At 41.1% G+C, this 24,947-nt stretch overlaps 1 protein-coding gene across 1 annotated transcript; it reads right to left on the bottom strand.

Moving 5' to 3' along the window:
- Positions 1–536: 536 nt before the first annotated feature.
- Positions 537–23,857, bottom strand: SPRY3 (sprouty RTK signaling antagonist 3). Its single transcript, XM_033947287.1, has 2 exons — positions 23,273–23,857; positions 537–3,131 (listed from the first exon to the last, which is right to left on the bottom strand). Exon 2 carries the CDS (start codon positions 3,028–3,030, stop codon positions 2,158–2,160), a length of 873 nt encoding a protein of 290 aa, XP_033803178.1. The 5' UTR covers positions 3,031–3,131; positions 23,273–23,857; the 3' UTR covers positions 537–2,157.
- Between the last annotated feature and the right edge of the window lie 1,090 nt (positions 23,858–24,947).

The raw sequence follows: 24,947 nt of genomic DNA on the forward strand, positions 1-24,947 counted from the left end.
ATATATATACAGTGTATATATATATACAGTGTATATATATGTATACTGTATACTGTATGTATATATATGTGTGTATAATGTATATATATATTGTATAGTGTGTATATGTGTATATATATATATATATATATATATACTGTATAATGTATATACAGTATAATATGTTTATATATTTATTTATCTAATTCATTTTCTATCCTATTCTCCCCAACAAGCTCAGAATGGGTTACAGGTTAACAAACATAATATATAGACAACGATTTACAATTAGCTAGACTTACTATACAATCTTTATTGCCTACTTGATATATATATATATATATATATATATATATATATAAGTTCTGTGAGTGAATGTGTGTGGGGGGGTGTATTCATTTCTTTCACATTTGTGTGATATATTCTATTTTATAATTTGAAGTAAGATTATTTTGGAGAGTCCCCTGAAACAGTGCATGCATCTTTCAGACGCTTTCAGGTCCTGTCTTCCTCTCCTCTAATTATGTGAAATAAAAAGAAAACAACTTTGCAAGGAGTTCCATATACTTTTTTTTTATTTCACCCTCTGTGAATGATTAAACCAGTGACTCAGGTCTCTGCTACTTGTTGAATGATTGACCCTCATAAACCACAAAATCAAAATCCCATGTTATGTATGTACTGTATATGTTATAAAACAGCTTGAGGAAATACAGCAAGCTAGCTGTCCAGCATCATTCTCACCTGTCTACATATCACAGCATGAATGCATAAATTAGGAAGTCAGATGCAGTATTCAGAGGTATCTTCCTGATTTTGTTAATGGAAAAACTGGGGTCATCCATTTATAAATGCAATAATACACAGTAGGCCAAGGGTCTGATGCATACTAAAGGATCTTTCCCATTTGGTATCCATGGGGAAAAAAATGCTTAGGACATAGGCCCCCTATGTATCTGTATTAGGATAAACATAGATTCTGGATGTTTAAAGGCACTCAGGGTTCACTTCCTGCAGCTTGACACTGCAAGAACATGCAGTTCTTATAACCCGGAAGAACAGCCTGTTGGATGTTATCGCTTACATTTTGCTACATACCATCTGGATGCAAAAAGCATTTCTTTTTTTAATAATAGCATTTCCTTTGTTCTAAATATACTTAAGCTATGTCCCTACTGCAGAACAAAAGCTTCTTTCGTGGTTTTTATTTTTTCATTTTTTTTTTAATCATCAGCTAAAGGCACCTGCAGGCATGTGCAAAGTCTTAACAGAATGGAGATGTTTTGTTCACGTAAGATAACATATAATATTGTACAGGCAGTGACACAGTGAGCCTGCCTGGTGCCTGAATTGGAATCCCTCAATTAATCTGAACCAGCCAAACTTTTACATATGCATTTTTCCCCTGCTGTAGCACATGGCAAGCAGTTGCTGTCATACTTTCTCTGTCTCTGTCCCACTGTCTCTTCCCTTACCCGTTTCCATTCCCTTTAGTTTCCCATTTCAGCATTTTTCCATGTATGGATTGAGTAGGAGCACAGTCAATTCTTGCTTATTTCTCTTGCTACAAGATTAACCCAGTACTTGTGTGTCGGTCTTTTCTTGTTGTGACCTTCAAGTTGCTGATGGCATTACATGTTCCAGTGAAGGGTGTGCATAATGTGCGTGCTTGTGTCTAGTTGATATACTAGATGAAAGAGACCCTTCCCCTTTATAATGACTGGCAATAGCACAGCAAGAGATGGATTTATTAAAGCCTTGGCAAAACAAGTCGGGGAGAAATAAAGTGGGTATAATATTCAATAGTCCCTTTGAAGACTAGAGTGCTTGTGCTTTCAACCCTTTCAAAACGTAAAGTGGAAGAACAACTCCTAAGACCTTCAATGGCCATTTCTCAAGCCTTTCCAATCCTGGTAATGCAAAAAAGGTGCTTGTGGCTAGGGTTAAAACCCAAATAGTGCATGGGATGGATGTGTCCAGCTTCGGGTTCTTTGGTTCCTGTTCCCTTGCCAAAATGTGCAAATCCAAGAATTGAATTGGCCTTTGTTTTTTGGGGAAACATTATATCTTAGAACATGCATCACCATTCCTAAGATGCTCAGCAACTGATCTTTCCATAGGGTGCACAGCAGAAAGGGGTGAAGAATAAGAAAATCTGGTCTGCTCCTTGTTAAGAGGTCATACTGGTTTATCCAGGGGCCTAGGGAATGGTGTGCCACTGGATGAAGAGATCTTCCGGCAGACGGTGTTAGTATGATTTTTGCAACGGCAACCAGGACTTTTTATTCTATCATAACCCCTCTGGCAGAGTTTGAGACAACCCCTGGCAGGAAGATAGCAGCATAGGCAGGGCATGAAAAGGGAGAGGAAGCTCATGGTTGCCCAACGGGCACAACAGGACCCCTGGCTGAAGGAGCAGGGGTCATCAGCACAGTTGTCCTCATCATCAGTAGAGCAGTGGTAGAAGAGGCCTTTAACACAGCAGAGGCAAGTTCCATATTCGATGACACTTTCTGGAGAACAGAGGCAGCGCTGGTTACACACCCAGCAAGATGGCAGACTGTAGGCAAGGGTGCATTCATCACATTTGCATTTCCCACATTCCTCACAGATGAAGAGGTGACCAACATGAAGGTTTGGTTTTTCAATCATGCCTTTCATGAGCTCGTCATGCTTCAAGTCACCTGGTTTGGACTGCATCCTGATGAAGGAGCTCCCGGAATGTGAAGGGGTAATCCCTGTTAGCAGTCTCTGATCGGATGCAGTGGTGCTGCGGGAAACTGAACTGATAGTGTTGGAATGGCTCATGCCATACTGCAAATGCTGTGTTTGGTTGTGATGGTTTTGGCTACGGTGAAGGTCCTGGTGAGTAGAAGACACCAGATGATCCTGCGACCACTCCTGTTTTGGAGTTTGTGAGAGAGATGGACTGGACCTAGCTTGCTTAAAAGTCACTGTAACAGGCCTGTCCACATAATCATTGTTGGTCCGGATGGAGCGGATTTGATCAATCGAGAGGACCTGCTGGATGTTGGCAACAGATGGATCCATTCTTCCCTGACTCTTAACCTGAAATGTGCTTAATGAGAGTGGCACTTCCGATAGCAACAAAGACTCGGCAGAACAGTAGTGTCAGGGTACATCTGAAAATCCTAAGTAAAAAGAAAGAGAGAGAGACCACACTTTATAACACCTTATGACTGCAATCATTAAATAAACTTCTTAGCTTATCTCAATGTTCTGCTGTAGTTCTATGACTTTATAATCACATTAGCAAGCATTAGTTTTAAAGGGCAGTAAAGACAGTCAATTAAAACCGTAAGGCAATACAGGTAGTCCCTGAGTTACAGATGCCCAACTTAAGTACGAATCATACTCAAGAACATGGTGGTGGCTTCATTTGATTTCACTGAGCAGTATTTCCAGTGGTATAGACTCCTATACTTATCCTGTAGCAGATACAGGAATGATACATGGCCACATTAAGAACAGTGGTTGTGCATGCTGAACCTTAGGGCCCTTTTGACAGCTGGGAGTACAGTGTTCCCCCGGTCGTTCGCGATCAGTATTTTTCAACCGCGAACCACCGACAAGGAGAGGGTAGCGGGAGAGGCAGGAGAGAGCAGACGAAGCTCTGGAGAGTGCAGAAAATCACTCGCTGTATGCTCCGACCGCCTCTTCCTGCACTAAGTCAGGCCTTATCCAATCAGGAGCTGCTTTGACATGCAGCTCCTGATTGGTAAGCCCCAACTTAGTGCAGGAAGAGGCGGTCGGAGCATAAAGCAAGTGATTTCCTAAACACGCTGGCGCTCCGGCTGCTCTCTCCTGCCTCTCCCGCTGCCCTCTCCAGTCTCCCCCATGAAAAACCGTATTCGCGGTTTTTCAAGATTTGCGGGGGTTCCTGGAACGGAACCCCCACGAATATCGGGGGAGTACAGTAGAGGTAAGCAGCAAGAATCTTAAAATCTACAAGTTCTGAGTTACATACAAATCCGACTTAAGAACGGCTTTAAAAACATAACTCGTTCTTAACCCGGGGACTGCCTGTATATCACTTATGTAACATAGATGCAAATATGTTCATCAAAGGTAAATCTATATGTGAAATAGCTTTACAAGCAGACTTTTAAGAGCTCATACTCTAGACAATTTTTTTAAAGAATTCATTTCCACAAATAAACGTCTGTTTTATGCATGAAATTTAAGCTGCCATTTCCCCCCAAAGGAGAGCAACTGCCAGAGAAGTTCTACTGTGTCGGGCTGCGCTTTCAAAAGCAAGACAAGAAAGCCTGGTGAAATGACCATAGTCCTCTGAAGGGCAATTACATAAAGTATGCGGTAACAGTTACCCGCCAAGTACCGTAAGCATGTAATTCATTAGCACAATGGCACATATGCATATATGTGTGCACGCATGGGTATAAATGCCAACGGTTTGCCTAAGCTATTCTGTAAATATATGCATATCTTTTACAGCATGCATTTTACAGGTAGGCATGCGTATAGGCAAAGTCTGAGTGGAACATGGGCGGAACACACAAGCGCATAACAGAATACTGTAAGTTACAGCATTTAGACACAAGCACTTATATCAAAGCTATGATGCATATAATTTACATGCAAACATTTACACCTGCTTCCAAGCAGTTTCATCTGTGCTGTTATTTTAGAAGGGAACATAGGCTACGCCAGTGGTTCCCAACCCTGTCCTGGAGGACCACCAGGCCAGTCGGGTTTTCAGGATAGCCCTAATGAATATGCATGAGAGAGATCTGCGTATAATGAAGGTGTCAGGCATGCAAATCTGCATTAGGGTTATCCTGAAAACCTGACTGGCCTGGTGGTCCTCCAGGACAGGGTTGGGAACCACTGGGCTATGCTACAAATAGGCACTTTCGATTCTGGAAGTGGCGCCTGTCGGTAATTGACATGGGGCAGGCACCCATTTTGTAGGCACCTGCCATGGCAGGCAGTGGAATAGCGAGGATGAGTGGCACCCCTCTTCCGCCCTCTTTCCTGCCCCCTGCCGAACGTGCACGCCTTCCCTGTACCTTTTTAACTTCGGCATGAACAGCCACCCACTTACTTGCCCATGTTAGCTTTGGTGCTCTCTCTGATGTCACTTACTAGGCGCGGAGCCCTTGAGGAAGTGGGATATATATATGAAAAGTTCTATGCGGTTTACAATGATTAGAAAGCTGCTACAAATTGAGTGGAACTTACATAGTTGAAGATTAGTGGCTAACAGTTAAGAGATCAGTTGTTATGGGAGAGATTGAGATGGGAGATTGTGATGGGAGAGATTGTGCAGATCAGCTACCTAGGAACAGGTATGTTTTTAGGTGTTTCCTAAATTCACCATAGTTATTTGCATGCATAATTAGTTTTTCCAGGTCTTTGCCCCATATTGCTGCTTGATAAGCGAGGACTATATGTGCTGGACATTAGGACTGTCTTTTTGATCTTATTTGTGGTGATTTTTTTAATCTTTATTTTGGATTTTTCTTTTTTGCACTTGAGACACTGTTTGCTTGATTTTAAGAGATTTTATCATCGTTTCCTGGATCCTGTTTAGGCGAATATTAAGCTAACCATCCACCATCCTCAGCTGCAAGAGATAAGTACTTTACTTCTTATTTTTTGTTATTTTGATCAGTTTTTTTACTGATCTCAAGCCTTGGCTGGTTGGTAGGGTTCTGGTGCAATGATATTCTAACATATTATTGCTTTCTTGGCTGAGGTATGCCATACTGAGCACTTAACGATTTTAAAAGTCATTTTTTTGTGTAAGTGAGATTTTTCTGTTTTGCATTTTATAAAAGTTTTTGGAAAAATCTAAATTTGTTTAAAGATATATTTTTCTCCTGGGGTTTTTTGGTGTATTCTTATGATGCAACAATGAGCAAAGATTAAACCTGAAGTCCCTCCCATTTTAATGCTCACCATAGTAGATTAATAAACCACAGGCACTATTGGACTTTATCATAATTATAGCTCAAAAAGGCAAGGAACTGGTTTTAAAGGATATGAGTTTACAGACTCATGAAGTTTTCTGCTTGCACATTAGGTCACTTCCAATAGATATATGGGATTAAAGGTCAATATATAATATAATACATTTTTGAATGGCTTTAGAGACATATTTTTGAAACATATTCACAAGTAAATAGGAGCATTTATACTGTATGCATACCTTGTACATTTGTAAATTCCAATTTCAGTAAGTCACTATTTTCACATGGAGATCTAAACTACACTGGGATTTCAAGGGGTGTGGTTTAAGCGTGACTGAGGCAGGACAAAAATATACCCACATATTCCCCATTTTACATAGAAAATACACATATATGGAAAAAATATCCACATCAGGGTTTACAACATTTCAAAAGCATTCAACCAGGGCTTCACACAAGGGATTAAAGGAGCCATTTCTCTTAGTCCCATGTAATTTATTTCTGCCCTCCAACATGAAACCAAGTTAAAATTGTGGCCTCACTAATCCCTTCTTTTACAAAACTGCTAGCGGATGCTGTATGGCAAAAGCCCCGAAGCCCTTTAAAACCTTATGCCGCTAGCATAGTTTTGTAAAAGGGGTGGGGGTAATTAACTAGTGACACTTACATACTTAGGTTTGTAAAATGAGGCAGATGAAATTTAATGTGGACAAACAAAAAGTGAGGCACATTGGGAAGAATAATCCAAATTATAGTTACCGAATGCTAGGGTCCACCTTGGGGGTCAGCGCCTAAGAAAAATATTTGGGTGTCATCTTAGACAATTTGCTGAAACCTTACGTCCAATGTGCAGTGGTGGCCAAAAAAAGCAAACAAGATGCTAGGATTTATTAGAAAAGGGATGGTAAACAAGACTAAGAATGTTATAATATGCCTGTATCGCTTCCTGGTGCGACCTCACCTTGTATTACATTCAATTCTGGTCACCTTATCTCAAAAAAGATATAGTAGAACTAGAAAAGGTTCAAAGGAGAGTAACCAAGATGATACGGAGGATGGAACTCTTCTCGTATGAGGAATGACTAAATAGTTTGGCTTTTTCAGCTTGGAAAACAGACAGCTGAAGGGAGATATGATTGAAGTCTACAAAATCTTGAGTGGTCTATAATGGGTACAAGAGGATCAATTTTTTACTCCATCAAAAATTGCAAAGACTAGGGGACACTCATTGAAGTTACAGGGAGATACTTTTAAAACCAACAGGAGGAAATTTTTTTTTTTTCACTCAGAGAATAGTTAAACTCTGGAACACATTACCAGAGACGTGTTAAGAGTGGTTAACATAGCTGATTTTAAAAAAGGTTTGGACAAGTTCCTGGAGGAAAAGTCCATAGTCTGCCATTGAGACAGACATGGGGGAAGCCACTGCTTGCCATGGGATTGGTAGCATGAAATGTTGCTACTATTTGGGGTTTTGCCAGGCACTTGTGACCTGGATTGGCCACCGTGAAGACGGGATACTGGGCTAGATGGACCATTGGTCTGACCCAGTAAGGCTATTCTTATGTTCTAAATGGAAGTGGTATCACTCATGGAAGTTGTACAATTGCCACGTCATGTGTAAGGGTTAAACCTCCATGTGGAGGCTTCTGGGATTACACCACTCATTTTTTTTCTAGATATATATTTGCAAAATAGCTTCTCCCACTGCATGTGCCAGCAAATGCATGTGCACTTCTGTGTGTATTTTAGAGAAGGACCTATGTCATCAGGGGGGGCAGGAGTGGTCCACCCTGGGCGCCATGTTGTTGGGGGCACCCGCACCCTTTCTCCTCTCCACCCCCACCTCTCCACCCCACGCCCTCCCCTCGCCACGCATGTGCCCCCCTTCTCTTCCCCGTACTTCAAGTTCACTGCTGTGAGCAACAACTTTAACATTCTCCTCACAACCGCATCATCTCTCCTAATGACATCACTTCTGGGTGCTGTGCATAGGATGTGACATCAGCGGGAGAGATGGCAGGTCACGAGGAACACGTTGGAGTTCTTGTTGCTTACGGCGGTGAACAACTAGACGTAAGGAGGCAGTTAAGGGGGTGCGCTTGCGGCAGGGGGGATCGGGGAAGGAGTGCAGGGGTGGAGATGAGAGCGGGGGAGGGGCTCTAGCACCCTGGGCACCTCTAACCCTCACTATGCCACTGTATGTCATTATGCCATTGTATAGATCCATGGTAAGGCCCCACCTGGAATACTGTGTGCAATTTTGGAGGCCACATTATCGCAAGGATGTGCTGAGACTGGAGTCGTTTCAGAGAATGGCCACCCGGATGGTCTCGGGACTCAAGGATCTCCCGTATGAAGAACGGCTAGACAAATTACAGCTATACTCGCTCGAGGAGCGCAGAGAGAGGGGGGACATGATCGAGACGTTCAAGTATCTCACGGGCCGTATCGAGGCGGAGGAAGATATCTTCTTTTTCAAGGGTCCCAAGGCAACAAGAGGGCATCCGTGGAAAATCAGGGGCGGGAAACTACGAGGTGACACCAGGAAATTCTTTTTCACTGAAAGGGTGGTTGATTGCTGGAATAGTCTTCCACTGCAGGTGATTGAGGCCAGCAGCGTGCCTGATTTTAAGGTCAAATGGGATCGACACATGGGATCTATTCACAGGGCAAAGGTAGGGGAGGGTCATTAGGGTGGGCAGACTAGATGGGCCGTGGCCCTTATCTGCCGTCTATTTCTATGTTTCTAGATGATTTTCTAAAATACCATCAACCACCTTGGATATCTCAATTCCAATTTTTGTTCTATGTCAAATAGAGCTCCCCATGTCCTTATCAGGTAAGTGACACATAAGCCAAGTATGATGATATCTGAACATAATTATTGGAATATAACCTGTAATTATTTATCTATTAATCTGATTTATCTATTTAACAATTTATGAGTTGCTCTATACCTGACTAGGTTCACGGCGATGTACAATTTAAGTGACATACAAAATGCAGAGAAGAATATAGTAGGATTTTGGTGGGTTTTGGTGGCCTCATACTTTCCACCATAAATGTAGTGGTTAGAGTATCTTATGGGCCTGGGTCCTTCTCCAATAGCCCATCCACTAGGCTACTTAAGACACCTGTGCTCTACTAACCTTTCCCATACCAGGTGCTGCAGTTCTACAGACAGGTATGTACTGTTTTATTCATATTGGGGATGGGGGGGGACGGGAGAAGAGTCCACCAGATTCTTATAAGTGTCACCTGCAGCCATAACGGCTATTGGGGTGGGAGACAGATGGGTATAATAGGTTTTGAGGGAGTTTTAGAGGGATCAGAATGGGGTCATGGTGAATTGTATATCCGGTGTCCTTTATGTGAAGTTCACAGCAGACAACAGTGCCCTCTAAGGTACCCCACTGCTCTATTGGGATGTTTATATGGCCAGTCCATTATAATGCTGTCCCCTCCTACATCTAAATGGTGCCTAGTTGAATGTTTCTATCTTGGATTTTTTTTTGTTCGAAAATAGTGAATAAAGTTAGACGTCCTGACAGCCTAAATGTCACCCAAGATTTTCCAAGTAGGGGATTTAAAAAAAAAAAATTATTTGGACATTCTGTTTGAAAATAACCATTTTTCTACCTGTGACTTTAAATATTTTTCAGGAAATGTCCAAAGTCGAACTTAGATGTCCTATCAAAAATGGTCTTATTTTAGAAGTATTATTCATGTTTTAGATGTTCATAAACTGGCACTTAAATGTCCATGTTGCACAGACATCTAAATCCTGGTTTTACGAAGCCAGGTCATGAATGTCTAAAGCTGCAGAACACACCTCTGAGAGGGAGCATGATTTGGGTGTGTTTTCAGTGGGACCTGGGAGGTTTTAAAACATGGACATTCATTCCTCATTTCAGAAAGGGAAGAAATGCCTATGCCCTAACAAATGGACATGGGGACATGCTGCTTCGGACATCCAAGAGGCTCTGTTAGGAATTAGCAGTAGGTGTTTGCACTTACCCTATTTTAGCATCAAAACATAACACAGTGTACATGCAAAATCAGTGAGGCAAATGTAGGGAGCAGGCCTAGCATATGCCCTGCATGTACTACATAGGGGTTTTGCTTCACCCACTGCATCCAGAGCCCCCAGGACCCCAAAATTCATGGTGGTGTACCTCCAAACCTATCGCCCTTCTCTCACCCACCCACTTCACCCCAAGGCATGAAAAACCCCCTCCCTCTCCTCATTCAGTCCCAATCCCCCTTTGCCTCTCTCCCCCCCCCCCCCCCCCCCGTTTAGTCCCAGTCCCACCAAACCATATCCCATATTATATACAACATTGCTACCAACCCAGAATTATACTCTTTACCACCCCCATATCCTCCCCCACACCTACTGTGACCTATCTGGGGTATAGCTGGGCTGTGGACTGTTTCCAGACATTTCCACTGCTGCCTTCATTGGCACCAGGATCCAAAATGGCACTTTTGACATCTTTTCTGCTGGAAAGCAAAGGTGCCAGGATCCAAGATGTTATCTCTTCCATGATCCTATATAGCACCCCTGCCTTCTACCACTGCTAGATCCTGACACTATTGTAAGCAAGAATGAAGATAGACCTCTGCTGCTTGGAAACACTGCCAGGGTGCAACTATTTCTCAGGTAGGCCCTGGTGGTTATGGGTGGTTGAAGGTAGGCGAGGGTAGAGATCTGAGTGGGTGCCAATGTTGTGGTCCTTTGGTGTAGGGGAACTGAGACCATATGGGGAGGCCAGAAGGGGATCAGTCCTGAATGGAGGTGTCAAACTGGAATCAAAACTGAATGGGGGGTCGGGGGATTGGAACTGAATTGAGGTGGTGGAGGGGGGTTCGGGACCAAATGGGGATTTGTATGACAGCAATATGAATGCCTATGTTGCTATTACATAATATAGATGTTCATGAGCTGTGAAATGGACATCTCCATTCTAGTTGCTTCCCTCTCTGTAGTTTGGTTTGTTCCTGAAATGGAACTTCCTGCTGAATGCAGTGGCACATTGATGTCCATGTCATCATGTATTTTAGAACAGCACCTATGTTGGCAGATCCTCTTCTAAAATACTGGCGGAACTCAGATGTCCTGATTTGGACATCTAAATTCCTTTTTGAATGTCCTTTTTAAAAGTCTTTGAATGTTCATTTGAGATGGAGGAACGATGTCTAAGTAAGCTAACCGCTTTTTATGAAACCATGTATTGGTTTAGTATTTATGTTGTTTGTGCAATTTTACTGGGAGGGTCGAATTGGGAATTCTCACATCTGGAAACAAGTGGATGGCCCATTCCAGTACAATTTAGTAAACCAGAACTAGAACTTATAGTATGAGGAGTTCCAGATGAAACTATGTTTGATTATTTTTGGTGTATGCTATTTTCCTGTCCCCCAAGGAAGTGGTTAGAAGCTAAGGAGGGATTTAAAAAAATTAAATCAGAATGCTGCTCATTATGATCATATTTTAATAATTGTAGATAAAAATCTGCATCTTACGAAATTACCAAATCCAAAGGTTAGAAATCTATTTGATTTTCGAAACTCTCTAAATTTTACCTGGGATAAACTGTAAATATCACATGAGAAAGGTCATCGTCTATACTTGATAGCCTTCACTAATCATACATCAGCTAATTTAAAAATAGATTCTAGTTGCTGACAACAAATTCCATAGTCAGATCACTTTTCATTAGAATTAGTGATTAAATGGAAGGAAAGGGGAATAAAGGTTCCCTTAGCTAGGTCCACCCATCTTTCAAGAGGTTAAATTAGTGTATTGGAATTTTGGAGTAAGTTTCACTTGCAGGTTATTTTGACAAAGTAAAATGCAATTAGTTTAATTGAAGAATGAAATACTATGAGCAATAAAATACTTGTAAAAAGAGATCTGGTATAAAAAGAAAGTCAAATCCTTGGTTTGATAGGGAGTTGTTAATGCAGAAACAGTTATGTATAGTCTTGAGAGGAAATGAAGAAAAATAGACTAGGCATTGAAAAGGCAAACTGGAAATCTTTTATTAGACTATGGGCTCCCTAGCGGTTTTAGTGCATGCTTAGCGCGCACTAACTTGCCGCATGCACTAGACGCTAATGTCAGCATTGAGCTGGCGTTAGTTCTAGCCATGTATTGCGGGTTTAGCGTGCGCTAAAATTCTGCGTGCACTAAAAACGCTATCGCAGCTTAGTAAAAGGAGCCCTATATACTGTAAACAGATTTTAAAAGAAAAGAACAAGAATTATTATAAGCAGGTGATCAGAAGAAATATAGTAAATCAATCAAAACTCTAAAATTATTCACTTTCTGAAAGATCCAAGTGAGCTTCTGTGGTCTCCTAATTTAAAGATAAAGTTGAAAAAATATACAGTCAAATTTCATTTTGCCAACTGAAAAATCATTTTGGCACAACATTAACAGGAGATACTGAAATTCAACATAAGAATAGCCATACTGGGTCAGACCAATGGTCCATCTAGCCCACTATTCTATTTTCACAGTGGTCAATACAGGTCACAAATACCTGAGAGGACCCCAAATAGTGCAACATTCCATACTACCATTTCCAAGGCAAGTAGTGGCAGTGGCTTCCCCTTTGTCCATCTCAATAGCAGATTATGGGCTTTTCCTCCAGGAACTTGTCCAAATCTTTTTTAAAAACCAACTACATTAACCATTATTACCATGTCCTCTAGCAATGAGTTCCACTGCTACTAATTATTTCTATAGGGCTACCAGACATACGCAGCGCTATACAGTCACGAAGAAGACTCCCTGCTCAAAGGAGCTTACAATCTAAACAGACAAGACAGACAAACAGGATGCCAGAGCTTAGCTAGTCTTTGAGTGAAAAAAATATTTCCTTCTGTTGATTTTAAAAGTGTCCCCTATCTTCGTAATTTTTGAAAGTAAAAAAATCGATTCACTTTTACTCATTCTACACCACTCAGGGTTTTGTAGACTTCAGTCATTCTCCCCTCAGCCATCTGTTTTCCAAGTAAGCAAATTGTGGATAAGGTACCTCTCAGGCATTCTTTGACTTGTTAAAGGATTGACTGAATCTTTTTTTTGGCAACGGTTCTTTTCCTAGTTAAGGGGGGTTACATAGTACTATCACCTGTTTTTAAAAATACAAAAGTAGATACCTAAGATATGAATTATAGACTGATTGCCTCCATTCCCCTTTTTACTAAGGTGATAGAGTTCTGGTACAGTTCAATTGGAAGACTATTTGGATAAATTTAATGTTCTGCATTTTTCTCAATCCAGTTTCTGCAATAATAAGATCAAGTTTCAAGTTTATTACCAAAGCGGTTTACATTATCATTAAAAATATTTTATTGAGCAAATACAATCAAAATCGGGAACAAAGAACAATAAAATAGCTCAAAATTGTATAGAAAAACCATTAATCCCACCCCTACCAACCTCACCCATCCCCCCCACCCCACCCACCCCACCCATCCTCCCCCTCTCACTGATGCTAAACATAATGAGGTAAATAAAAGATTAACACCCTAACAGTTCAAAAGGCGGCTACGAGCCACCGGAGATAATGTAGACCAAAAAGGTTCCCAAATCCGTTGAAAAGCCCGTCCAGGCAAGGAAGAAATGTCTTGAACACCTCTCCGCTCCCAAGAAAGCAGCGTAATCATTTGACTACGCCAAAGGAAATAATCAGGAGCCTCCACTTCCATCCACTTAATCAAGATGCACTTAATAGCCACCACAGCCATCCAGCGAAGAAATGCAGAGGCCCCAGGATAATTAAAAACAAGGGAAAAGACACACATATGAAAATTTGAATTGTCAAGACATGGCAAAGGAGGAAAAAGGGGAGGGTTACAATTTGTAAAATTAAAAAATTGAGAAGGTAATGGGAAGAACGATACGGATATGGGGAAGACGGGATCTAAATCTTAAAAACATCCTTAAAGAAGGCAAATCACTTCTAGGAAAAGGTTATAAGGCCATCCTAATGCAGTATGATCTAGCAAGTGCCTTCAACGTGGTAGAACATAATCTTTTGGTTAGAGCAGTAGGCTGTGAACCGGGGGAACCAGGGTTCAAATTCTACTGTAGCTCCTTGTAACCTTGAGCAGTTCATTTAACACTTCTTCACCTCAGGTACAAGGTACAAACTGAGGTAAAAAGTGGCCATCACATGTCCTTGTGCAGGTCATTCATGTGTGCTAACACCATTATTATTACTGGTGTAAAATAGCCAATTAAGGGCCATATGTTAATTAGCATGTGAGCCCCGAACACCGCTCATTATGTAGAGGGTAAGGACTGACACGCTAGTTATGCGCTAGCAATGTAGCTGTGTTAACTTATTAATGCAGAACACGCCCACTCTCTACCCCCAGACCAGCTCTCAGCACTAAAAAAATAAAGTTTCTTTTTTAGTCACAGACAGCATGCGCGCATGCTTATAACTTTTAATTAAAATGAATTTGTGCAATCGTTGCTCATTAAGATCACAATTATTGGTGCTGATTGGCTCCTTACTCAATTAAATTGTGCGTGCAAATCGGGCACGTGCCCAAGCAATTTTTAGTGCTTTTTATAGAATTTGGAGAATTATGTTAGCATGATCTTTGATCATTTTGCTATTGTTATGTCGTTAACCAAATTGTAATTTTTATGCTTAGCTGTACCTACTGTACACTGCCTTAGGTGAATCTCTTCATAAAAGCAGCTAATATATCTAATCAACAAAATGAGATAAATCACTGTGAAATCAGAATATCATATTCAACAAATCTAATCTAATCTTTTATTTGTGCATCGCTCATACCTATATAGGCTCAAGGCGACTGTAAAGAGAGGTAAGAGGGGAGAGAAAGAGGAGGGAGAGAGAGGAGGTGGATAGGTAAAAGGGAGAGGAAGGGGAGAGAAAAAGAAGGGAGAGAGGAGGAAGGGAGGAAGGGAAAGAGAGAGAAGAGAGGATAAAGGAGATTAAGTATCAAACAGATGGGTTTTCAGTTTTCTTCGGAAGATGATGTGGCAAGGTTCAGTTCTCGTCTTTTCTGTAAGGCCATTCCAAGTTTTGGCTCCTAGGAAGGTAAGCATGGAGTGGAAAACTCGTTTATAATGAAGATCTTTAGTGGATGGGAGATTTAGTAGGTTGAGGGTTCTGCGGGAAGTAGACCATGCTATTGAGAAGAGTTGGATGAGTGGGGCCACAGAGTTTCCATAAAGTATGTGGTGAATGATACAAGATATTTTGAATGTTATTCGTGATGGGATGGGTAGCCAGTGCATTTGTTTGATGAAGGTTGTGACTGAGTCGTATTTTCAAATAATGTAGTAGAAAAAGGATATCGAATTTCAGTGCTTAAGGGCCATAAACAAGTCTGATTTTCAGAATATCTAAAATGTATCAATTAATATATATATTTTTAGGGGGCCTCTTACAAAGCTGCAGTAGCAATGCTGCCATGGCTTTGTCATCAAGAGAGTCACCCAAAGCAGTTTACAGTATACTGAATAGTAATCAGGTGCTCTTAAGTATTTTCCCTATCTGTCCTGGCAGGCTCATAGTCTATTGTAAAGTGGTACTTGGAGCAAAGGAGAGTTAAGTGGCTTGTCCAAGGTCACAATGAGCAGCTCTGGGATCAAACATGCAACCTCAGGCTGCTGAGGCTGCAGCTCTAATCACTCCTCCACTCCTGTTAGTTCAGTCATCTATATTAAGCATCCTTGACTACTGTAATATAATTTACTTGGGCGCCTATAAGAAAATCTTTCAAAAATTACAAGTGGTATAAAATACTGCAGTACGATTGATTTTTGGTCTGAAAATATGGGAGCGTATTAGCCCCTATTACCAAAAATGACACTGGTTGCCGATGGAGGCAAGAGTCTTATTTAAATTTGCTTGTATCTGTTTTAAATCAATCTTTGGTATGTCTCCAGCTAGAAAAATGAGTTCCCACGGGGACGGGGAAAAATTTGTCCCCGTGTCATTCTCTAGTGCCTAACTCTACTAACATTTAACTCAAAAAGGGGTGTAATTATGGGCACATCAGGGGTGTTTTGAAAAGATGCACATGGCATTATAGAATATGGCCTCAGCGCAACTAACTTGGATCCCACTATTTACAACAGGTTGTAGTAGTTTAGCAGGCAGAAAACTGATGCCTAAAGTAATGAATGGGGATCTACTCTAAGCGTGATTCTATAAAGAGCGTGTGTCCTTTACAGAGTCATGCCTAGTGATAATTTTTTCCTTAATTCGATTTTGAGCATTATTCACTACGTAGGCAGCAGAATGCTTTTTTTGGTTTGGGGGGCCCAAAAAAGCTTCGCCCTAGCCCTAGCAGAATCCTACAACACGACCTCTCTCTCCAGCTCCCTACTCCCCCATCTACCTATCCCGGTCGCTGTAATGTTAAATATACAGGCAGCCGTCGCCCAGCGTCATCAAGCAGACCTGTCTTGGAACTCTTCATTCTGCAGCAACTTCCTGTTCCTGCATAGGCGGGATGCTGCAGAATGAAGGGTTCCGGGATGGGCCTGCTTGTTGACTGTGCACGACGGCTGTCCGAAGATTTAAAATTACAGCAGCCAGGAGGAGGTAGGTGGAGAAGTAGAGCCATAACTGACCACCAGTTTTTGGGGAGGCCATGGCCCCTGTGGCTTCCCCCATTCCGACGTCCATGCACTAAATCTGGAACATACTGCATGGTAAGTAAAAACTCTATCACACTATAGTAAAAGGGTCCTTTAATGCCATTTAGCCTACAAAAGCTAAAATTCCAACGGTAGGCCATTGACAACAAATGTACTGTCCAAATGGAATTATCACTGCTGTAACTTAATTTTGCCTTTTTAAAAGTTGAACGAGCTTTGAACTTTTAATGATATTTTTGTAAATGCAGAAGCCATGAAAACACTAGTTAAGTCAATTAAAGCATATTTAGGGAATTTAAAATCTGCATTTTAACCAAATAGATCACTTACAATCAAACTAAACTTTTTGATATTCTGTGAGAAAAGGTTTTATGAAGGGAATGAGCACTGAGACACAGTTGATATGACTGTTAAACTGTGATGGATGCCTTAGGACCCAGCGGAGGTAGCCAAAGGATGAACAGTGCAAAAAAAAAAAAAAAAAGGATTGAATGACAATAAATTGTTTGCCATTCCGGACGTGCTGAATCCGATCCTGCAGGATGGACTGAAATAGATACTGCAGGCGTAGGCAAAAGGAAACAGAAAAAGTCACCAGGATGAGTGGCAGGCACAGGCATTATGCAGAAAAAATGAGGAAGACAATTCAATTACAGTCAGATAAGCAATTCTAGGGAGGAGAGTGGACTTCACCCAGGAAAGTGGCCTGAGGGACTGATCAGGTTCATTCCACGGAAATGAAAATAATTAAAGCTGCATCTTCAAAATTCTACAAAGAGAACGATTTGAATGTCCAGTTTTTAAATGGATCCAGGAGACAGTGCAGAGGAGTGGTTCAGTATCTTCTTAATGTATATGTATGTTTTTTGTTAGGGTAGGTTGGGGGAGAGTTCTCAAACTGAGTCTTGCTTTTTCTATGCTGCTAATTTGATAACCGATTGAACTCAGCAGAAGGAAAGAAAGAGCTTCCATTGCATAGGTCCATCACCTATTCTTGTACTGGGCTAAGATTTGATTCCTTTGTAAAACAAACTGTTTATCTCAAAATGCAACTCCAATTTGTCTTAACACAAACACACTCACACATTCACCTTTCATTTGAAACAGAAAATATCTTGTGCATAATTAATTTGGGGGGATTAAAAGCATTCCAGTAATTGAATTACATAGTGCCCTTACATTTTTTAAGTTTTAGCAATGTAACAATAACAGATTTTTTTATTTTTTTTTAAGTATAAGGAACTCATATTACTTCTTCTTGATTATTCATACAAGTTTCTTGGAAGCAAAAGAAAAATCCTCCTTTAAATTCTGGTTAACTGAAGCCCTGCCTGTCTGTTAAAGTACCTATCTGCCTTTTAAATACTTGGTGTCATCCTGAATATTATAAATAATAAACCATTCAATGAAAGCATTAACCAAACTCCTGCCTCATGGGAAATGTCTGACCTTGTCTGGTTCAGATGCTGTTTGAAGTAAGGCACTTTGTTTCTTACTGTGCACTAATAGCATTTCCAGATAGGCCATCTTTATCCATATATTTTCCACATTTGTATCTTGAAAGCAATGATAATTTTATTTGTTAGGCACTGAAAACTAGACAACAGCCTAACCTCAAAAATATATCATTTGCATGATTGCAGAAGCAGGTTTGGTGGATGACTTGGTAAGGGACGATTTTTCGACCTCTTTTATTTACAACTGGTGATTCTTATTAATTGAGATAATACTGGCTAAAGGTCTTTGGCATTTGGTTTCCTTCTCAGAATTCACAGGGTATCTGTAATGGTGCTGAATATTATTTGCAAGTTTGGAGAATATATTTAACAAGGGGCTGTTGCTTTTTCCGAACCAGTGTCCTAAAATGATTCCCAAATGACGGCATTCCTTTTAACAATGTTAGCTCTTAAAATGCTTTCCATGTAGCCATCATGCTACATAGGCATTGGCTGTATAACTTGACTGGAGATTCATCACTACATTTATTTGTACTAGGACTGTATTTATGCGAGCTTTCAAAAACAAGAGGTCTCATTATTCATGAGTGGCAGATTAGTGATGAAGGAACCAACAAACAAACCAACCAATAAAGTAGGGGCAGTCTCCATCGAGGGCTATTTTCCATTTTTTTTTTTGTTCTGTATTTTTCCGATGGAATGAAAAAAGTGGAACTCCACTGGACTAAATGTAGAGCCCTCAGTGGAGACTGCCCTAACTTTGTTGGCTGGGCTGAGAACTTTTCAATGGTTTCTCGTACCACCAGCCACCACAGGATTTTCAAAGGAAATCTCTATGGGGAGCTTTTCTTTGAAAATCAACTTGCAGGCCAGTGGCTACAATGCAAATTTTGTATGAGGTTTGAAAATGGGCCCCTCTAGGGTAATGCAATAATTTTCCACAACTGTAAAAAGTACCCACTTTCCACTTCCTTCAAATAGCAGAATTTTCAAAGTGAGATATACATGTACTTTTCCTTTGAAATTACTCCAGAAGACGTATCCGCATGCATTTACATCTACAAATTGTAGGGATATTTTTCAAAGGAAACCTGTGCACATACTATTTGAAAATTGAGAAGTCTGTACATCAATGCTAACTGCTCCCCACAGTTGTGTAATAAGGGTAGGAGGTACCTGGGGTGGTGATGCCCCCCCTGCACCCTCCTCTCCATGCCTCCCCACTCCTTCCCACCCCCACTCCACACTAACGCTCTCCCTCCCCACTCCCCACGTACTTCTAAATCTTTGCCAGCATGAGTGGCTTTTCTCCAGCATGCTTCTCATGCCAGCGCTGGATTTCCCTCTGACATCACTTCCTGGCCTCATGACCTGGAAGTGATTCAGAGGAGAACCAGGCTGGCACAAACAACAGGCAGGAGAAGTTGCTCGCGCTAGTGAATATTTACAGAGGTATGGGGTAGGGGGTAGGGATGGCACGAGTGTGACGTGGTGTGGCGGGACAGGTGCCAGTGGCAAGAGGTGTGGCAAGAGATGCCAGTGGCCCCATTGGCATGGCATCCAGGGCAGTCTGCACCCTTCTCAGCCCCCCTTACTATGCCACTGGCTCCCCACTCCCACCATTGGGAATGCCTGCTCAAAAGTGCAAGAAAACTTGCATGGGCTAGATTCACTGAATGGCGCCCATAAAAGAAATCAGCACCCAGCACTAATCTATAAAGGGCGCTCCAGGATAATTGTTCTTTATAGAATAGGGTTGGGTACCGAATTCCAGGCCCAGATTTGGACATGAGGACTAACACCAACTGAAACCTGGCGTAAATCATATTAGGCACAGATCCCCAGTATTCAGTAATAGTGCGTACATTTTAGCAAATGCCCCTGACTTGCCCATGCTCCTCTCATGACCACTCCCCCTTTTGAGTTGTGTGATGCCCTATAAAATTTGCATATGGGTCTTTAGAGAATAGTGCTTAGCAAGATGCATGCACTAATCCAAATTGCTGCCAATTAATGCCAAATGGTGTGGTAGCCATGTTAGTCCTCTTTTAAAGGTAATACAGGTGTCATAATCCAATAAAGGGGACCAAATCTTAGAAACTGAGTTATTCAGCTGGCTACGTCATCAAGAAGATGCTGATTCAAATGCAGCAAACCACATCTTTCTATCATTTCATTTGCTAGACATATACCGTTTCGATTAACAAATTGTATCTGATAAATAGAACCCAACTGACATTGCTGCTTCGTTTCTCAAGTAAGCGTGCACTAAGACTTGGTGCCTATTCTTAAACTGCGGCACATTTAGAAATAAAACCAAACAAAATAAAGGAGATAAGGTGATACCTAATTTGATTGTTAGCACCCAATTATTGGATAGTGTCAATCTGAGTGTCAGTACGTTTACCCTCACATAGAGCAGACCATTTAGTAAAAGCTTATTTCCATAGGCAAAATGTGCAGAGATGTACTTTTATAACTACTCAAGAATAAACTCAGGTATGCAGCTAAAGTATGCCCAAAGGTTTGTATTTTATAACTTACCCACCCAAGCTCCTCCCTAGGTTGTTTAAAAGTATGCACCTTCTTATCAATGTGCATATATTTACATATGTGATAAAGGCCTTTTGCATACCTATAAAGGCACATTGCTATGCTTTTGAGTATTTTATGTGGATTATCCAATTGTATATTTTTCAATGAAGCCTGCATCTCGAGCATCGCCATCTCCACAGATCCTTGTTTTCGATGCTTTTGAGTACCTTCATGCTTCCCTATGTATTGCTTATCATGTCATGATCTAAAATGTACTGTCATGTTCTACATTACTATACCCTGTTATGTTTTATTACGTATGCAACCTTGTAACCCGTTCTGAACTCTTCTGGGAGGATGGGCTATAAATCCAAATAAATAAATGTATGAGTGAAAAATAAAACCTTTCTAAATAAGCCGTTAAGTGTCCATGTGTCTTTACATTTGTTCTTTCCTTAGATATTAGCTAAACATCTGAACTATGGGCAAGCCATGCACACTGTAACATCAGCATTACAGATGCCTCCGCTTTCCAAGCAGGCCTTGGTTATAAAGCTAATACTAGCAAGGTCAGTGTGGCCAGATATTTCAGGCAATGGCTTTGCACACTGAGATGTTTGGGGGACTTTGGGTGTTGTTTTAACCATGAGTCTTGTAAAAGCAAAATGGGAGCTGATTAGGCCTGGAATAACTTTACCGGTAGAGGTGGTGCAGGTCAACACCATAATAGTATGCAAACACACTGGAGACAAATACGGAGAGCGACTGTGCGAGTTTCAAGTTTTATTAAAATTTGATATTCTGCTTATCAATTTTCTAAGCGGTATACATTTCAAATCTATACTCAGGAAGACATTAAATCAGGAGAGATTGAGTAAAAGACATAGGAAGAATTAGTGATGATGTGAATATGTGAATCTGCATGCTCGTCTAACATAAATGGTCTTTATCTGCTGTCTTTACTCAGTTACTGTTGCACAAATAGATAAATTTTTTTTTTTTTTTTTAAATTCCTGCCTACCTCTTAGTATGCAAACAACATAATGACATACATATGCATTCTGCCTGAACTACAATGTTGGCATCATGAGTATTTCCAACATGAAGAGGTTGCTTTGGCTGATCCTGCAGTTCATAACATGTGGCCTGACCATTTGGAAGAAACTTGCAATGTAGGCACTGTGGCTTGGTTGGATATGGGCAGATAGCAGTGCGGAGGCAGAATTTCTGTTTGATGTCCTCTAAGTATTCTCCTGCTTAACTGCAACCCCCCCCCCTTCCCACACACACACACACACACACAAGCTTGCTCACTGTATCAGAACCAGGGCTGGGGCTGATGGAAGAAGAAAGACAGATCGCCGAAGATAGAATGGGGGTGGGGGTGGGGGCATCTGCTGGGCCAAAGCAGGAAGACAGAATAAATGGTGTTTAGTGGTAACAGAAAGTCTCATTCTATCCTTTTCTAAAGACTTCCCCATCAAAGGAAAAGCTGAATGAAAACGTGAATACTCTGGCAGAGTCATTTTCTTTCTCTTCTCAATTTGTAGAAGATGGGGGCAGCAGTGGTGGTAGGCGCCACCTTCAAAAACTTCCCACACTACCTGCAGCACGAGGAGAGGAAGGAGGTACTGGGGACATTACAAACACGGACACGCTGATTTCGCTCATGGGCCTCCCCCTATCAGCGTGCGTGAAGAGGATCCCCACCCTAGAGACAAACTTCAACAGGGGAGTCCCTCTGCAGACTGCAACGGGAACAAAATTGTTTCTAAAGTTTGCTGCAAAACAGCAGGAGGTAGCCAAAAAATCCAATAGTCTCGGAGAGGTGCTGGGTCCGTCGACTTTCAGCAGCACATGCACAGCTGCTAATGCTACCAGGCTTCCTAAACAGTGTGACAGTGTAGTGCAGTACAATGACTGCATCGCTGTGTGTTTCAACACACAAGGCAGGCGGATATTTATTGTAACCAAAGAAACATGGTTGCCTGAAGGCAGAAGGCTTTTTGCCTCCACTCTGAGTCCAGGGAGAGCCCATCACACCTAGAACATATATGTATTTTCCAAATCCCCATTTCAGAGACCCTTTTTTTAAAATATTAGCTTGTTCACAGGGCCCATAAGATTCCACAGAGATTCTAAAGCTCTGTTCAAGCTCTCTCCACCATAAATGCAAAGCACAAACATATGAGTCACATTGTCTGATGTATTTTATGCATTCAAAAAGGCATATGTCTTACTTAGGGGAATGATTACTTTTCCCGTTGTTTACAATGTGCAACTTAGTCAAAGCATCATTTTTATCATTTCAGCTTCATAAAGAAGAATGTATTTATAGTAAGCCCTACACTGATCTTCCACCCTCCCATCTAGTATCGGACAGGGAGGAAGACAACTAGAAAGACATAATAGCTAAGAAATAGTGCAGATATAGAGATAGATTCTGTAAATATGGATAGGAATTTGCAATTAAATGACCTACTTTAGATTGATGTGTACTAGAAAGAGAGCTGAAGTTAACATAAAATTTTCCATGCAAGTTTCTATATGGTGCACCTTTGTATACAATATATTACATATTTTATGACAAGTCACAAAATATTACATATTTTATGACAAGTTTCATGTGAGATATATATATATATCACATGAAACTTGTCCTCAAGGAATAAGTAACTTACCTGGGTGAGACTGTGGACCCATCTCGGTATTAACTGCACAGATAATTCCTACTCAGCATTGGTGATGGAGCTTCTGCTGTTTGGACTTTTTCTGGCTCCCTCGCTCTGTATATCTCTCCTTTCCCTTAGAAAGTCTGAATGAAAAACTCCTCAGTCAGTGGAGCAAGCGGCGGAGATCTGTGTCTCCCTGGAGCTCCGTCTCTTTGATGCAACAGAGAAATGAATAAGCATAAGATAAAGGCTTTTCTTTTGCTCTCTGGTTTATATATTAAACGATTAGCAACATCCTGGGTTGCCCGGAAAGCTGTCAAGAAGTCCGCTGATCAGAGAGATGGACAGGAGCTGCAGTTGTAGAAAGCAATTCACCTATGTAATTAGGATTGGTGCATATTTTATGTGATTAAAAAATATATATAAATATATACTTGTATCTAGATATGATGGGAGATGCAGGAGATTTGTAAGGTTGCTGGGTCCCGTGTTAGTTAAGTAGGCTGGCTGTTTTGTGAATGTGAATGTTTTCTGAATGTCTTGTGAATGGACTAGAGAGGGAAGATGGAAGGGGGTGGGGTTTATTGTTCATGCAATAATTTTTTTTTCTCTCTCTCTCTCACTCGCTCTCTCTCTCCTTTGCTTTCCTTTCCCGGAGCTGTAGCTCTTAATGCCTGGCTAAGTGGCGTCATCCAGCTGAAATTGAATCGGCCCATTAGCACTCCCCATAGGGTTCTCTGTATCCGGTCCCTAGGCAATGACTGCAAGAGAATTAAAAAAAGAAGGAGGAAAAAGCCACATTTTTTAAGGAGGACCCATATAAATATTTCAGTCTGAATCTAGATGTGCTGTACTTTCCAGATTTGCCATTTCTGGAATTACATTAAACCACACGCTGACGTAGATGCTTCTTGCAGGTTTTCCTGCTTTTCCCTGGTCCTCTCCTGTCTCTCTTCATTTTTTCCATCTTCCACCTCCGCCAATATAACTTCAGTAAAACTTTTGTCATAATGCTGGCTAATTGTTAGGGCATCTTCACTATATCCAGACAATCTGCAACCAGATCTCCAGTTTAATCACAGTATTTTCAAATTATGACATACCAAAGCCATAGTATTGCCATAAACATAATTTCGTGGTATAGTGTACCAAAACAAATTTGCATTAGCATAAGAGTACTTTAATAAACAATCTTTCTCCTCCCCCCCCCCCCCCACCCCTGTTTATCAAGCTGCGCTAGAGGTTTTTAGTGCGGGCTGGCAAGGCATGTGCTCCAACACTCATAGGAATTCTTTGAGCGTCTGCACATTTACCACACTGGCTGGCGCTAAAAACTTCTAGCGCAGCAGCTTGATAAAAGGGGCCTAATATTAGATAGACCTCAAAAGTAAACTTTCATCCTGCACCCCTCTACAATTGTTTTTCATGCTTTTAAACCCCCCTGAGATTTTCATAATTAATTCCAACAATCGTGATTATTCAACATCACCCATCCCAGAAAAATGCTGTAAATATATAAGGGTCGGCATCACACTTTTAAACACTAAGAGCTCCTTTTACTAAGCTGTGCTAAAAAGAAAAAAAAAAATGGCGTTAGCACACCCTTGTGCAGGTCTTTCACTAAGATCATTTTAAGTGCATTTGGAAAATGGCCAATTTTCCATTTTCTGAGTTAATACCCTTG

Source organism: Geotrypetes seraphini, chromosome 5 (assembly GCF_902459505.1).
Source record: "Geotrypetes seraphini chromosome 5, aGeoSer1.1, whole genome shotgun sequence".
NCBI lineage: Eukaryota > Metazoa > Chordata > Amphibia > Gymnophiona > Dermophiidae > Geotrypetes > Geotrypetes seraphini.